General features: G+C 56.2%; 2 protein-coding genes and 1 long non-coding RNA gene across 3 annotated transcripts in view; 1 reads left to right on the plus strand and 2 right to left on the minus strand.

Moving 5' to 3' along the window:
• LOC120890905 (uncharacterized) overlaps positions 1–1,833 on the minus strand; it is a 29,421-nt gene extending 27,588 nt beyond the window's left edge. Inside the window, exon 1 of the long non-coding RNA XR_013427708.1 lies at positions 1,651–1,833. This is a non-coding gene — a long non-coding RNA (uncharacterized LOC120890905). The remainder of the gene's footprint in view (positions 1–1,650) is intronic.
• Positions 1,834–1,950: 117 nt separating this feature from the next.
• Zc3h12a (zinc finger CCCH-type containing 12A) lies at positions 1,951–11,146 on the plus strand. Its single transcript, XM_078025929.1, has 6 exons — positions 1,951–2,108; positions 2,866–3,342; positions 7,493–7,632; positions 8,619–8,853; positions 9,382–9,488; positions 9,631–11,146. The coding sequence occupies exons 2-6, from the start codon at positions 2,900–2,902 to the stop codon at positions 10,503–10,505; spliced, it is 1,800 nt and encodes a 599-aa protein (XP_077882055.1). The 5' UTR covers positions 1,951–2,108; positions 2,866–2,899; the 3' UTR covers positions 10,506–11,146.
• Meaf6 (MYST/Esa1 associated factor 6) overlaps positions 6,626–16,331 on the minus strand; it is a 37,047-nt gene continuing 27,341 nt past the window's right edge. The window contains exon 6 of the mRNA XM_078025930.1: positions 6,626–15,743. Within this exon, the coding sequence (XP_077882056.1) occupies positions 15,665–15,743 (79 nt within the window). The 3' untranslated portion in view covers positions 6,626–15,664. The remainder of the gene's footprint in view (positions 15,744–16,331) is intronic.

Consider the following 16,331-nt stretch of genomic DNA (forward strand, 5'->3'; position numbering starts at 1 on the left):
GTGTGTGTGTGGGGGGGTTTGAACCCAGGCATGTAATAGAAAAAAAAATTTTAAAACTTATATTTTGAATGGATAAATAACCAGGAGTATATTCACAAAATGGAGTACTGGTCAGTAGTAAAATAAATAAATTATAGGTAGGTAATAGACATGGATTTTAAAAAACATGCAGTGTGAAAAAGGAAGCACACGGGGCTGGGGTAGTAGCTCAGTGGGTAGAGCACTCGCCTGGTATGTGTGAGGCCCTGGGTTCGATCCTCAGCACCACATAAAAATAAGTAAATAAAATAAAGGCATCGTGTCCAACTACACATAAAAAATAAATATTAAAAAAGGAAGCACATAATTATAGAGTGATTCTATTTACATAAAGGAAAACAGAACAATATAGTATTGAAGGATTTATACAAAGGTGGTTTAAAAAAAAGCCAGAGAACGACTAGTGCCAATCCAGGAAAGTGGTTCCTCAGGATGAGTGAAGGAGATTGCCAGGGGCACCCAGAAGGCCTCAAAAGTACAGGCTGCTTGTTTGCTGGTATGTTTGTTTGTACCTGGGAGTGAACCCAGTAGCGCTTAGCCACTGAGCCACATCCCCAGCCCTTTTAAAAACTGCTCTTATTTTAATTTTGAGACAGAGTCTTGCTAAGTTGCTTCTTTGAACTTGAGATCCTCTTGCTGCAGCCTCCCAGGTGGCTGGAACGACAGGCGTGTGATGCCCAGCTTAAGTAGTGGTATTTTTAAGATAGATAATAAATGCATGGGTTTTTTTGAAGTGAATACTGTTATTCTTTAAGCTGTACCTGTACGGTTGTACATGGTGTCTTTTACAATACATATTTTTTATTATAACAAAATAGTGCCCTTACAGGACAGGTGCTTTTAAGAAGGCTGAGATGACGTAATTAAAGTACCAGCACAGAGTAAGAAGCACTTAGTTTTGAGCTCTTTGGGCATCAGTGTCCCCATCTGCAAGACAACTGGATGGCACGATGGAGACTTTGTCCTCTAGCTTATGGATTCTCTATGGCCCTCACCCCCCAGCATGCCCAGACTGAAAGTCAGCTCCCCCTACCCGGGGCCATTGGAGGCTCCTGAGATGGCACTGATGCACTGGACCAGGAGCTCCTGGTCCTGGTTCCACGTCTCTCTAGCTGGGGAGATTTAGCTTTTTTTGAATTTCCCAAAGGCAAGTGGGCACAACAATCTCTGTCTTCCTTATAAAAGCCCCTGGGTAGACACTGTAAAGTGCTGTTCACATGTGAGGAATCATGACCAACGGACCCAGGACCTATAGACATCCTCATGGAGGGGGTGGGTGCTTCCTCCAGTGGGGCCGTAGATAACAGTATCCTTCCATGAACAGATGGGGATTGGTGTCAATGTCCCTTCTTTCCCTGGGTTTTCTCCCACTCGTTGTGCATCATCCTATTTTAGAAGGTGCTTACACCAGAAAAGGTGTACCTGATCCTGGGTGTGGCGCGCCTCTGGGTAACCGCTTCAACCACGACCGATCATTGGGAGTCCTGGCTCCATCTGAGAAGTGCCTGTCTGGGTGTACCTCTCTTTAAAACTACGGTCCCACCTTTGCGTACCAGATTCATTTCGCGCGCATCCTTTTAAGTTCTTCAATTCGAACGATGAAAACTGTACCTGTTCTTGTACTGCTGGTGCGCACCTCCGTCGGCCCTTACCTGACAGGTGCGCGTACCTGGTGACCTCACGCAGAGGGGATGCAGGCGGCCGGTGCGCTCCACCCGCGGGCAGGTCACGCCGCTGCAGGGCCGGTCAGCGAGTCGGGGGCTGCGCGCGCCGACCCTGCACTGGCGGGGCGGGGCGAGGCGCAGGGGCCGGGGGCGGGGCGAGGCGCGGGGGGGGGGGGGGGGAGGCCGGGGGCGGGGCCGAGCCCAGGGCGGGGTGGGGCTGAGCCTGGGGGAGGGGCCGAGCCCGGGGGCGGGGCGGGCGCGGGGGGGCGGAGCAGGAAGGGGCGACGGCCCTGCCCGGCTTCCGCGTCACGGTTCTTAAAGCACCTGCCTCGCCCCCTGCGGTACAAAGGCGCCGGGGACTCGGCCCCATGGATCCGCCGCCGGCCGCGGCTGGGGCGCAGCGGGGTGAGGCGCGCGGCGGGGCCCGGGGAGAAGGGAGCGGGGAGGGCGCGGCGGGGTCCGGCTTCCCCGGCTCCTCTAGACCCCCTCCAACTTAGCTCAAGTTGGGGGAGCCCCGGGGAGGGTCCCGAGGTCCTGGGGCAGCGCCGCGACAGTGCGGGTCTCTACCGGGACAGCCTCCGCGTCACCGGCGCCCGGGAGCCAACCAGAGTCTCCCAGCAACTTTTTTCTCCAGTGGGTCACCCCGGAAACTTGCCCTCCCGCGGTCCGGGAGGCTGGCCCCGGCCCTGCCCCTTCTAGGCCTGGGTTCTGAGTGTGGGGCGGGCGGGCGGATGAAGGCGATGACCTCAACGGGGAAGCCCCCCACCCTGGCCCGCCAGCCCACTGGCCCCGTGGCCCCCACATCCCCGAGCGCACTTCCCGCCCAGGTTTCCGTATGAGAGCCCCGCCCCTGCCTTCTGGGCCCCCCCCCCTCCTCGTGTTAGCGTGAGGGGTTGGGCTTGGGGGTGGGATCAGACTAACTTCAAATTCTTGCGTCACCAGCTAACAGTTGGAAGACCTTGAGCAAGTTCTTAGCGCCTATGCCTCAGTTTCCCCCTTTATATAATGGGAAAGATAATCCTTAGCTGAGAGAGCTTTTGAGGGGACAACCTGAGCCGACATAGTGTCACCAGTCCAGTGTTGCCTCATCCTGTTGGGAAGGGCAGGCAGGAGAGGGGATGAGAGCAACATTCCCCATCCCTAACCCTGTGTTGTCCCATAGGAGCTGTGACAGGTGCCTTCCAGGAGTGTGAGATATGAGTGGCACCCGAGGAGAGAGGCCTGTCCAGGAAGCCAGCCCCACCATGAGTCTGTGGGGGCTTGAGGACAGCCACAGCTGTCGCGGTACCCCCCGGCCTGCCCGGGAGCCCACCCCAGAGGAGGCATCAGCTTTGGAGCTACAGATGAAAGTGGACTTCTTCCGGAAGCTGGGCTACTCATCCTCTGAGATCCACAGCGTCCTGCAGAAGCTGGGGGTCCAGGCAGACACCAACACAGTGCTGGGGGAGCTGGTGAAGCATAGCACAGCTAACGAGCATGAGCGCCAGGCCTCTCAAGACCCCGGCCCTCAGCTCCCTCTGGTGCCCCGGGGTGGAGGCACCCCCAAGGCCCCCAGCCTGGAGCCCTCACTCCCAGAGGAGGACAAGGAGGGCAGTGACCTGAGGCCAGTGGTCATCGATGGGAGCAACGTGGCCATGAGGTACGCGTCACTTCTGTGGAGATGAGTGGAGAGGTGGCTCTGTCCCTGCTGTTCTGTGGAGGAGCTTTCAGGCAGGAATTGACTTCTCTGGTGGACTGGGCTAGAGGACGGGAAAGCCCTTATGAGGGCCTGTTTCACGCCAGGAGGCTCCCTTAAGCCTTGTGACAGGTCATGCGGATGAAACTCAGGCTCAAAGCCTTGTCCAGGGTCACACTACTGGTAGCTATTGGAGCAAGGATTGGAATTCAGGTTCTGTGTCCCCAGAATTCCCTTTATGTTTGGGTCTCCTGAGGCCAGCCATGTCCATCTAAATTCCTCGCCTGTAACAGGAGGCGAGACCGGGGCGGCCGGGGATTTGCCTGTGAACGCCAGTGCTCCAGATGGGAGCGGTTACTTAGCCACTCTGGGCTTTATCTCCTGCTGCTTCAGGTGGTCATTGTGAGAGCAAAGGCATGGCACCTGGAAAGTCACAGGTGCTCAGTGAACAGGAGTTGTTGTTACTGTTCAGGGCCTGGGTCTTCTGAGGCCTTCCTGTCCCAGGCCTAGGCTCCCATGGAAGCAGGCCCAGCTACTGAGACCTTCAGGGCTGTGACCTGGAGTGACCTCAAGGCTGGCTCTGATTCTCCGTGAGGTGTGGGTGGGTGGCCTGATGCTCTGGCCTCAGGTGACCCAAGTCTCTGCTAGACTGGTCTCTGGGGCTCCCAGAGCCAAAGTCAGCACACAGCCCCCTAACTGTGGCCCCCTATGTGGGGAGGGGTGGGAGCCGGGGATGAGGCCAGGGTTGCTCCCGACCTGAGAATCTGACTTCTCCCTTGGATCTGTGGCCCCGCCTTCCCTGCTGCTTTCTCCCAGTTCCCTTGGAGGTGGCTGGTGAGTCAGGACGGGTGGATCACTCATCAGGAAAAGTTCCTGTTGGCAGGGATGCGGGGAGACCCCAGACACAGGGCGGGAGGCGGTGTGAGTGCCTTCCCCGCTTCCCTGAGGACTCTCCCAGTCAGCCTCTGCCCTCCACCTGCTCCAGCCCAGCAGGGCAGACCAGGTCAGCTGGTCCTGGCCTAGCTCAGCACAAACGCAGGGGAGCCCCTTCCCCACCATTCCCATTCCTGAACTGGGTAGGTTCTGGATGGGAGGCTGAGAAAAGGGGGCTTCCATGCCAGAGGGAGGCAGGTCACAGGAAGGTCGGGTCCCCTCATGCTGGAGCCTGAGCCAGGCTGAGGAGCTAGGATGAGCCTGTGACTCTGCCCCTGTGGGCCTCAGGCCCACAGAAGTGGCTGAGCCCTGGGGACAGCCATGTGCTATGTTTGTGTCCTGGTAAAAGGAGGAGGAGCCTGGGAGGAGGGCAGCAGTGGGGGGCACTTGGGAGCTGACCCTGGAGACCGCACCGCCTGCCTGCCTGCCTGCTGGGGGTTTCTGAGCTGGGGCTGGGGCAGGAGGGGAATTCCAGCTTCACACTTCCTGTCTCAGCTGTCGCTGGGTTCCTGCCCTGATGCCCCCTCCCCCCAGGGGCTGGCTGGCTGGCTGGCTGGCTAGCCCCCACCATATGCAAATCGTGGGGAAATTCACCTCTGTTTCCTTCTAAGGGAATTTTTCTCCTCTAATCAGACCCAGCCCAGGCAGGTCTTTTCACCTGGGGAGCCGGCCCAGCCCTGCCTCTGTCCTGGGGCAGGAACAGTGGCTGGAGGCTCCCACGTACATATCCTATCCCCGTCTCCTTGGCCAGGCTGGGGGGCCCTGACCTCCTGGGCAGTTAGGACTCAGTGAGGGTGAGGAGAGGTCTGGTCTCCTGAGCCCACCGAGCTCTCCACTGCAGGAAGAGGAGGGCTCCACCTGCTGAGAGTAGATGTCCCCACCAGGGTGTCTGGTGCCCACAGGCAGGACACCAGGTCCCAGGGCTTGAAGATGCTGGCCAGGAGGGGCACAAGCACATACCTGAGTGTGTTCATGTGTTCAGAGGGAGGCAGGTGAGCAGCACACCTGTGTGGCTGGGACAGGCAGCAGAGCCTGGGAACAACCACAGCCAGGCCTTAGGAGACCATGCAGAGGGCCCAGGGAAGGGGGCAGCACAAAGGGCATTGTGAGGACCACAGACTAGGGACCTGGCCAGCCAGGGAAGCCTCGCAGTCTCCTAACCTGTGTTCCTGCAGGAAGAGCAGGAGAGATGCCCTTCCTCCCACTCCCACCTGCTCTTCTCTTGTGGCACACTTTATGCAAACACCTTTGAAGCTTTTTTCCTCCCAAATAGACTCCAGGTCTTCTGTTAGGGACAGGAAGGCAACTCACTGGCCCCAAACTGGGTTCAATTTCCAACTCTTGGCACTAGCCAGGTGACCTTGGGTAGGTCATGGAACTTCCTTTCCTTTACTGTAGCAAGCCTTGTAGGATGAAGCTGTTCACTGGAGCTCAGAAACCCCTCCCCTGCCCCTTCCCCTCCATCAGAGTCTGTGCCTGTCCTTGAACCTGTCCAAGCATCCACAGAGTGGTTACGAGCCAAGCCGTGGCTCTGGGTCTGCATCTCTGCATTATTGTTGTGTGACCCTGGTGACTGTTACCCTCTCTGAATTACAGTTTCCTCATCTGACAAAAGGAAAGGGAATGGTCACTATGGTACTCTCCTCATGGGTTTGCACTTAGAGCAGTCGAGACCACAGCTCTCAATACATGTTAACTCTTGTTATGAGCAGGCTACTGGGGGACAGCAGATGGGGATGAGTGCTGCCTTGGGGCTGGACTTTGTCTCCCCTACAATTTGCAAGACCTTCGGCATCTGGAACCCCAGCCTCGCCCCACACCTCCCGCCTGCCTTCTCTCGGGCCTCCAACTATCACCCCAAGAAGCCACCCACAGGATGTGGTCGACCCTGGACTTGCCTCTTTTGCGTAACATTTATTCAGTTTGATTTGCCAAATATGAGAGTCTGAGTTGTCACCAAGGGGCCAGTGACAGGCAGGGCCTCTGGGGAAGAAGCCCCAGTGCCCCCTCCAGCCCTCCCAGGAAGTCCCAGGGAATCTCTGCTTTGCCGGTCTCTGGCCTCCAGCCAGTGTAAACCTGTGTCACTGACCCATCCATCTTAAGAAAGCTGCAGGCCACTGGGCCCTTTTCTCAGCTGAAGAAACCGAGCCGTTGCAGCCCAGCACCTCCAGGCTTTCTTCTGGGTCCAGATGCATTTGTATGGAACTGCCCAGGGCAGGGAGGAGGTCCCTCTCTGGGTTCTCTTTGGGAGTGGCTGAATCCCCCAGCCCTTCAGCCCCTTTCTTTTTTTTTTTTTTTTTTTTTAAAGAGAGAGTGAGAGAGAGAGGGGGACAGAGAGAGAGAATTTTAACATTTATTTATTTTTTCTTAATTCTTGGTGGACACAACATCTTTGTTGGTATGTGGTGCTGAGGATCGAACCCGGGCCGCACGCACACCAGGCGAGCGCGCTACCGCTTGAGCCACATCCCCAGCCCCCTTCAGCCCCTTTCTGACCATTTTTCTGCTGTAGGTCACACCCTCCTGGCTCTGTGAGGAGGCGTGGGGCTGGCCCTGGCGGTGCCTGGAGCTGGTGCCTTGGGAGGAAAAGCTCTGGCCTTTCACTTTCACACTGAAAGGGAACCAGCCAGCACCTCCTGCCGTCACTTCCTGTCCCTCCTGGAAGGGTGGAAGCACCAGCCCCTGCCCTGAACCCCTTGGGGTCCCTGCCCTAGGCTGTGTGCGTGGCCCAAACTTTAATCCGGAACAATCTGGTTTCTCCCTGGTTAGCCAGCTAGTTCTTCCCCCACCCCCACCTCTCGACAAGGAGCCGCAGTGGAGCAGAGAGGGAGGTGACTCAGTCTGCCAGTGCACATCTGTGTCCCGTGGTCCCAGAAGCTCTGGGTGGGGCAGGAACCAGAAATCTCCCTGCACCTTTTCCCCACCCCCAGGTGTGTTGCAAGTGCCTGACCCTCCCCTCCACGGGGAGCCAGTGCTGCCAGATTCCTGGGTGGATCCCCACTTTAGGCAGATGGAATCTTGGGGAAAGTCCCGCAGCTGGTCTGGCCATTCAGGCGTTGTGGGAACCAGCCCAGGAACAGAGGCCTTGGGCCCACAGGCAGAGGACCCGGGCTGAGCCCTGCTGCAGGGTGAGGACCAGCTAGCTGGCCCTGTGGGCTGACCTGTCCCTCCTTCCCCCCAGCCACGGGAACAAGGAGGTGTTCTCCTGCCGGGGCATCCTACTGGCTGTGACCTGGTTTCTAGAGCGGGGCCACACCGACATCACAGTGTTCGTACCGTCCTGGAGGAAGGAGCAGCCTCGGCCCGACGTGCCCATCACAGGTGTGTGGGACTCTGGAGGTGACCAATATCACTGTCCCACTGCCCTGGTTCTCCTCAAGAGGGACCCCTTGGGCAGGGCTGACAACTTCTAGACTTCGAGACCAGGGATCAGCATCTCTTTCCGGGGCTTTTGTATCCCCAAAACCCTGCTGTAAACAGTGGTCTAGATGTCACCTTGTCCAGGCCTCTGCCTTAGATACTGGGTGCCTCCCTCGTCCTTCTGGTGGCATGTCACTCATTCAGCATCCCCAGTGGCAGAGGGGCCGTGTGTCTCAGTGGTTAGGGCTGAGGGCTCTGGGCCAGGACAGCGAGGCCTGGCATTCTGACTGTCCATTTCTGGCTCTGTGACCCAGGCAAGGACCCCGAAGCCCTGCTCTAAATCTCGTTCCTCATCTGAAAAACAGGGTGGGGCAGGTTTGGTACAGAGCCTTCCTCCCACCTGCTGTGGACCTGTGAGCTAATATAGAGGTGCTCTCCTGGTGCCTGGTGAGTGTCAGCCTGTGCTAACCCCGGCCGCACGCTCTCGAGCCTCAGCCTAGATTAAAACCATTTCTTCAGGAGTCTGGAGATCCAGGGGCAGGCTGTCTGGCTGTGAGCTCCAGGAGAAGTGGCCCCTTCCAAAGGGAACTCTGGCCTTGCCAGAAACTCTGTCCCTTGTCCAGGGACAGAGCCAGGACACTTCTTCATGGACCCCTACAGGACAGGCTGGGTCGACAGCCAAAGCCAAACCCCTCTGATTGAGCAGGCCTGATGTCAAGAGCGTGAGAAGCCAAAGGGCTAGTTCTGTGCCCAGAGCCCCCCTGCAGCCTGGGCTCAGGTGTCCATAGTCTTCAGGCAGCAAACCAGCAGGGGCCTCCGCAGAACGGGTCTCCACCCTTGTGAATGTGGGTTAACAGCCCCAGAGCCTGGCCACTGGGAGGTTAGGGAGCCCTGTGGCCTGGCTCTAGGTCCTGAGTGGGCCCTGAGTTTCTCCCTGCCACCCCCAGACCAGCACATTCTGCGGGAACTGGAGAAGAAGAAGATCCTGGTGTTCACACCGTCCCGGCGCGTGGGAGGCAAGCGGGTGGTATGCTATGATGACCGCTTCATCGTGAAGCTCGCCTACGACTCGGATGGGGTTGTGGTCTCCAACGACACCTACCGGGACCTCCAGGGCGAACGGCAGGAGTGGAAGCGCTTCATCGAGGAGCGACTGCTCATGTACTCCTTTGTCAATGACAAGTATGTTCTGGGGGACCCAATGAACTTGGCTCTGGGAGGCAGCCAGGGATGCCCTCCGGAGGGTGGGGCTGGTACCAGGCTCTGCTGGGTCCTATGGCCATTGGGAGCCACCACCTGGGCTCCTGGCAGCTTTGGGAGTGAAAGGGACAGCAGATATCCAGCTAGGACTAGGTGGGATGGATGTTCTTTGATTCAGGGATGGAGAAGTAGCACTTGAGACAGGATGTGGTCAGCGTCCAGGACAGCCTGTCCAGCTGCACACTATTTCTCTTGAAAGCAGCCCGATGCTGGGATACCTGTTGTGGTTTCCTGATGACCTTGGACAGATCCTAGCCTGGGAGTTGCCCTAAAGATGCCCCTGAGCTGTGGCCCCTGGGCTGGGGGATCCCCCTTCTATTTTGGCACTGTTCTGTCCTAAAGATAGGCCCCAGTTTTATTGCTGGATTTTCAGCAAGGCTGGATGTCCTCAGCAATTGGAAGTCCCACTTTGTGTCTCCCACTCCTGAGAGTTCTTTTTGCCCTCTACAGGTTCATGCCCCCGGATGACCCCTTGGGCCGGCATGGACCCAGCCTGGACAACTTCCTGCGTAAGAAGCCACTTTCTTCTGAACACAGAAAACAACCATGCCCTTATGGTGAGACCCAGCTCTGCCCTCCCCTCACCTGTGCCCTAGGTGCCTCCTCCTGGGTGGCACCATCATGGCACCAGCCAGCCCCAAGTTTCCCTGCCACCACCACCTCCTGCCCGACTCAGCCCACCTCCCTTCCCCTCTGCAGGGAGGAAATGCACCTACGGGGTCAAGTGCCGATTCTTCCACCCTGAGCGGCCCAGCCGCCCCCAGCGCTCCGTGGCTGATGAGCTCCGTGCCAACGCCCTCCTCTCACCCCCCAGGGCCCCTGGCAAGGACAAAAGTAGCCAGCGGCCTTCCACTTCCTCTCAGTCTGGCTCTCTGCCTGCAGAGGGTGAGCAGAGCAGCCAGGAGGGAAAGAAGCTGGGGGCCCAAGCACCCTCAGGGCCCCGCCAGGAGGGGCTGACTCAGACCTTTGCCCCTGCGGGCAGGGGCTGCCTACCCAGCGGAGGCAGCGGTGGACACTTGGGGCCCACAGACTGGCTCCCGCAGACCCTGGACTCGCTCCCATACATCTCCCAGGACTGCCTGGACTCTGGCATCGGCTCCCTGGAAAGTCAGATGTCAGAACTGTGGGGGGTTCGGGCGGGAGGCCCTGGTGAGCCGGGACCCCCTCAGGGCCCCTACTCTGGCTACCGCCATTATGGGTCCGAGCTCCAGGCTGTGCCTGCCTTCCCTGCCTTTGGACGGGCCATGGGTGCCGGCCACTTCAGTGTCCCTGCTGACTACACGCCCCCACCACGCGCATTCGCGTCCCGAGAGTACTGGTCTGAGCCCTACCCGCTGCCCCCACCTACCCCAGTCCTCCAGGAGGCCCCGGTGCCAGGCCCAGGGGCTAGCGGGGGTCCCTGGGGTGGGGCGGGGGGCCTGGCCAAGGAGCGGGCCAGTGTGTACACCAAGCTGTGTGGCGTCTTCCCCCCGCACCTGGTGGAGGCCGTGATGGGGCGCTTCCCGCAGCTCCTGGACCCCCAGCAGCTGGCGGCGGAGATCCTTTCTTACAAGTCGCAGCACCTCACTGAGTGAGCCAGCCGTGTGGCCCGCAAGGGGCTCCCAAGCCAGCCCCGAGGCCGCCTGGATGCTGGGCAGAGGGAGAGTTCTAGTAGGGAAGGGACCCCCACCTAAGATCCTGTAGGATTGGCTCTGGCGCACGTGGCACCCGCAGCCTGCCCTGTGGGCCAGAGGCGATCGCCCCGTTGATGCACATTGTATCTCGTTTAAGGAGACGCTGCCGATTAGGCCGTTGGTCCGTGGCTGAGGCCCAAACCCTCTTTTCTCTCAGAGGGCGGGGAGAGAGGCCTGGGGGAACAGAGGCCTGGGCAGGGCCCCCACCTCCACCCCGTCCCTGGGTCGCCGGCGTGGCCGGCTAGTTGGGCACCGTGTGCCTGCCCTCCAACACCCCTCCCGTAAGCCAATGAAGCCTCATGCCTTGCGGGTCGTGAGGCTTCATGTCAGTAAGCAAGATGCTTCTTAAAACCCACCTCTACCCACTGTTTACCTGCCCCACCACCCCTGCCAGGGCTCCAGGGCCTCTGTCCCCACCCTGTCTTCTGCGCCCTTCCCCAAAGGTGGGGGGACATGTGTATGCTGTGTACAGTTATAAATTTGAAATATAGGTGGAATATCCTTACCTGTAAGACATCAATAAAAATCAATGTGAGCCCTTTCGGGAGGTGATCATCTTCATGGGGGGGCGGGGGGGCAAGCTGACCTGCCTCCCAAGGGAACCATGCTATGCCGTGCCCTGACCCTCCTCTGGAAGGCAGGTTTCCAAGAGTGCTGGGTCTCCTGGAGATGAGGCATCTTTCCTGTGGCCTCCGGCTGGTCCTCTGTTGGAGGTGGCTATTGACACAGGAAGGGTTTGGGACAGGATGTGGGGGTTAAGCAGAAGTGTAAGGGTTTAGAGTCCTGTGGCTGCAGCATGGGGAGGGATGGCTCTTAGGGGTGTGCTGACCAGAGCTGAGGATGGCAAAGGAGTGAGATGATGGCTTCTGGGGGCTTGGAGCAGGTGTAGAGGAGCTCCTCGGTGCTCAGTGCTGGCCCCATCTTCTAGATGTTGCCTTGCTCTAGAAATGGGGCTGCAGGGCTGGGGAGGAGTGCTGGGCAGCAGCAGCTGGAGAGACAATGCCAGGGGGTCTTCCAGGTTAGGCCTGGTCTACTCTCAAACTCAAGAACTGGCTCTGCCACTGACTCTATCATCTGGGGCAAATGATTGGCCCTCACTGGGTCTCCAGTTTCCTCATTTTCACTGGGTCTCCAGTTTCCTCATTTATGAAATGGGGATAATAATGGCACCTACCTTGGGGTTGTCGTGGGGATTACAGGAGATAACGTATGCTAGGTGTGTGACCCCAGACTTGGCACATAGCAACTGCTCTTCAAGAAGCCTCTAGAATGACCCACTGCTACGTTCGCAGAGTTTCCACCTTCATCCAGTCTTAACTTCTCATCTAACCTCAGAAAGAGACCTTTCTTTTCTTCCTCTCTCCCTTTCCCTTGCAGTTGAAAAGATGAGTGTGAATTTTTTTTTTCTTTCCCTTTTGGTACTGGGAATTGAAACCAGGAGTACTTTACCACTGAACCACATCCTCAGCCCTTTTTTTAAAATTTTTTTTTTTTTTATTTTGAGACAGTCACCCTGGGTTGCTGAAGGTCTTGCCAAGTTGCTGAGGCTAGCCTCAAACTTGTGATCCTCACACCTCAACCTTCCCAGTTGCTGGGATTATAGGCATAAGCCACTGCACCTGGCTGAATGTTAAATATTTTAAATGCAAAAGGTCATCAAATGATTCTCCAAACATACATTATCGGTCAGGTAAAATGGATAAAATGCAGTTTTAATAATTGTGTCTTGAACATCTCACCTTACTTTGTCATGAGGCTTTTATAGTATTTGCATTTTCTTTTGGAGGAACTGCTTCAGCTCAGAACAGCTGTAAAGCACGTGGGAGACAGTGCCATCGTGGCCAGCCCTGTACCTGGGGCCTCACCACCTTCTTCACCCTGGAGCAGCTCTGGAAGCCAGCGCTTCCAGACAGAAATCAAGGAGGGATTCGGCACTCAGGACTTTGGCAGGCAGTAGCTCAGTCTCCCACTGAGTGCTGTTCAAGGCACCGCTGCCTGTTCCTTCCAGATGGCTCAGGTGTTATCTACACAAGGAAATGCCCTCGCCCTATTTTTATTTTTTTCCAATCAAGAACTGTATTCTGGGGGGCAGGAGGGAGTGCTGGAAAGTGGAACTGGCCAAATCATATGGTCACACTATGTGCATACAGGAATATGCAGCACCAAATCCTATCAACACTTACAACTAATGCACCACCACCACCAACAACAACAAAAAAAACAGGTAGAAGAAAATAAAGGTGGGGCTGGGGATGTGGCTCAAGCGGTAGCGCGCTCGCCTGGCATGCGTGCGGCCCAGGTTTCGATCCTCAGCACCATACCAACAAAGATGTTGTGACCGCCGAGAACTAAAAAAAATAAATATTAAAAATTCTCTATCTTTCTCTCTCCTCTCTCACTCTCTCTTTAAAAAAAAATAAAAATAAAGGTAAAAAATAAAGGACTTTATTCCAGTTTAAAAGGCTATTCATGGGCCTGTTTGTTTGGGCAGGAAGCTAAAATACCAGACCATCTAGTTCATTATCGGCCACTTGGCAATGTTGAGTGACTTGCCCAAGGTCCCATGGAGGAGGACTGGCTGGGCCAGGGCTTGAACACTAGTCCTTGGCCCCCACACCTGAGGAAGGGCATCCTTGGCACTTGCTTGCAGCACCGTGGGCCTTGGAGGGACACAGGGTGCCCTCAGCCCCTGAGTTTGACAACATTCCCATGAGTTCTCTGGCAGCAGGTGGGATGGTCACTCTACCCACCCGCTCAGCAGCAGGTGCCACAGCCTTGTCTTGTGTATGCCACAGGGGTCACCTGGAAGAAGTAGGGCACTCTCTCACACCTGTTCCTGAACTGAACTTGTGCTCATGTGCCCTCCTGCTCTGTGGGTGTGAGGGCAACCAAGTATTCCCGGGGCAAGTGGGCAGTGTGTTAGTCCCAGCCGGCTGCAGCTAATGGCAGGAGGCTGGGTCTGGCCTTGCTGGTTCAGGTGGGCACCAAGGAGGGCTTGTGCAGCAGGCACCAGCCAGGGCCAAGCCCTCGGGATGGCTGGGTCAGTTCAGCACCACCAACGACCCATGCTAGCATCCTGCACTTTTCTGACAGGCTCAGCCCGGCTGGGCCTGCCGTCCAGTGTTTAGAGCCTCCCCTCTGGGCCTCTTCCTCAATCTGGCTTCCGGGCAGAGCTACTGAAGTTGCCAGGTCCAATGCCAAGGCTGTTTTTTTCCCATGACTTGGGTTTTAACTCCAAAATTCTCCTACTACCTCCTGCCCCACTGCCTGTTCAAGCAGCTTAGTCAGGTGGCATTCACTCACGGAGTCTCAGCCTCACCACCTATAAAAGAACACAGTGATCCTTGTCTTTTTCTAGATTTGACAATCTGATACTTCAATTCATGTAGTGGCAGCACGAAAGACCTGGGTTCGAGCACCACTCATGGACTGTTTAAGACAACTTATTTCCCTTCTTAGGGCCTCAGCTGCCTGGCCCACCCAGCTCCACGTGAGCTTCCAGGGAGAGGGTGGCAGACACAGACAGAATATGATTCCTGAGACCAAAGCTCAAGCCACGAGGCGTGGATTAGAAGGGATCAAATTCCAAGTAGCTGCCCCACTTGCTTTTTCCTCCTCTTGTTTTCCTGGTTCCACAAGCCAAGAAACTGATGGGGAAACCAGAGATATGCAAATTCCTGCATGCTGGGAAATGATCCTGGGGAGCCACAGAGGACAGCTGCCTGCCCACCTTTTCCCACCATGGGTCCCCACCCGGCCCTCAGGCTCTCATCAGCAGCAGGGGCTGACCCTGAATTTTCTTGCAAGCTCTGTCTTGCAGGAGTTACTCTGGGGCACAGACTGTGTGTAAGACAGGAAACCTCCAGCCTCCTGGGCCTCCCTCACAGCAGAGACTCATCAGCCCACAGTGAGATAAAACTTCCCTGCTCATTATGTCCCTGCCCACTCCATCCCATCACACTCCTTCAGGCTGAGGGGAAATTGGGCAGTCTCTGAAGATCAGGAGACCTAAACTAAGTGCAGGAGAGCTTTGGGCTCAAGGGTATCAGCCCTCCCAGTGCTGTTAATCCCCAAATATTGCTAGTCTCTTGCAGGGCAAGAGACAGATAGTAGCTGGAAAGGGGTCAGCACTTACCACAGATGCTATTTCATCCCACTTCCCAAGTCCTCTGCTCTCACTGCTTCCCCAAGACTCCCCCAGGCACTGAAGGGCAACCTGCCATGTCCTCTAACTGGACCCAAGGGAAGTGGTAGGCAGGCCTCTACCAGACTGCCTGAGCTGAGGAAACAGGAGTTGCAAGGGGCGGGGCCAACAGCCTGAGCCCTGACTCCCAGGTAAGGCAGTCCAGGGCCCTGCTCAGACCTCTAGCTCATTCTTTTTCCCTAGCCCATAGCAAAGTGGGTGGAGTACAAGTGGTAAATGTCTGTTCTGGGGACCTCCTAGTTCATGGGAAGGGTGTGGGAAATTTGGCTGAAAGAGACAGGAAGTAGAGCCCTGCAATTAAGGAAACCCAAGTCATCCCAGGCCACGGCATGCAAATACTTCCAGCCAGTTCCTGGAGGGGGTGGCGGCCCAGCCTGGCACCTCTGGGTGTGGCCTCTTGGAGCTCCTTTCAAGGCAGCTGCTAGTAACTTAAACTGCTCACCAATTTAAGAAATGGCAGAAGACTAGGTGGGAGGAAAGGATCAGGCACCCCACCCAACATTAAGCCAGGTCTGCTGCTGGGAGGTCAGGTCACTGGAAACCACCCAAAGGCTCCCATTCTGGCAGCGCTCCAGAGGAGGCTCACTGAAGGCATGTGGTGTCTTGCCTGCCACCTGCTGGTGCCTCCTGGCACTACTGCCTGGGGAAAACTCTGCCTACTCCCTGGGATGACCAGCACTGGCCTGGAATGATGGGCCTTGGAAACAAGAATCTAGAATATGGCAAATGACATGCTAAAGCAAAAGCAGGGAACTCCTTCTTTGTTAGCAGGATTTTTTTTTCCCTGAGACTGGAGTCTCACTGAGTTGCCCAGGTTGGCCTCAAACTTGCGAACCTCCTGCCTTAGTCTTCGGAGTCAGTGGGGTGAACCAGGCATGAACCACCTTGCCTGGTTTATGCCCGTCTCTTTTTCTTCTTCTTCTTCTTCTTCATTTCTGGGGATAGAAGACAGGGCCTAGTGTACTAGGCAAGTACTCCACCACTGAGCTACACTCCAGCCCTTTTCATGTTCATCTTGAGACAGGGTCTCACTAAGTTGCCTAGGGGCTCACTAAATTGCTGAAACTGGCTTTGAACTTGTGATCCTCCTGCCCCAGCTTCCCAAGTTACTGAGATGACAAGCATGCACCACTACTTGGCTAAAATAGGGGATTCTTAATGACTTGCAACCAGAGGTCACTGTCATACCTTCTACAGTCTAAAATTCCAGAAGGTTTTGACTGTTCCAGGTAACAAATTATAAAAAAAAAAAAATCTTAGGTTGGTGATATAGCTCAGTTGTAGAGCACTTGCCTAGCATGCATAGAGGTACATACCCCTCGACTCAGCAATACCAATGCTATGAATTTATCCCACAGGCGCTCATTTGCAAAATTACATGTGTTAAGGCTATTTACTACAGGACTGTCTGACACAGCAAAAGATGGGGAACAATATTAATGTCAGCAACAGGGCACTGGCTGTATAAATTCTGATACCCACATGCAACGGAACATTAAGGAGTCAGTAAAAATAAATAGCTG

Source organism: Ictidomys tridecemlineatus, chromosome 11 (assembly GCF_052094955.1).
Source record: "Ictidomys tridecemlineatus isolate mIctTri1 chromosome 11, mIctTri1.hap1, whole genome shotgun sequence".
NCBI lineage: Eukaryota > Metazoa > Chordata > Mammalia > Rodentia > Sciuridae > Ictidomys > Ictidomys tridecemlineatus.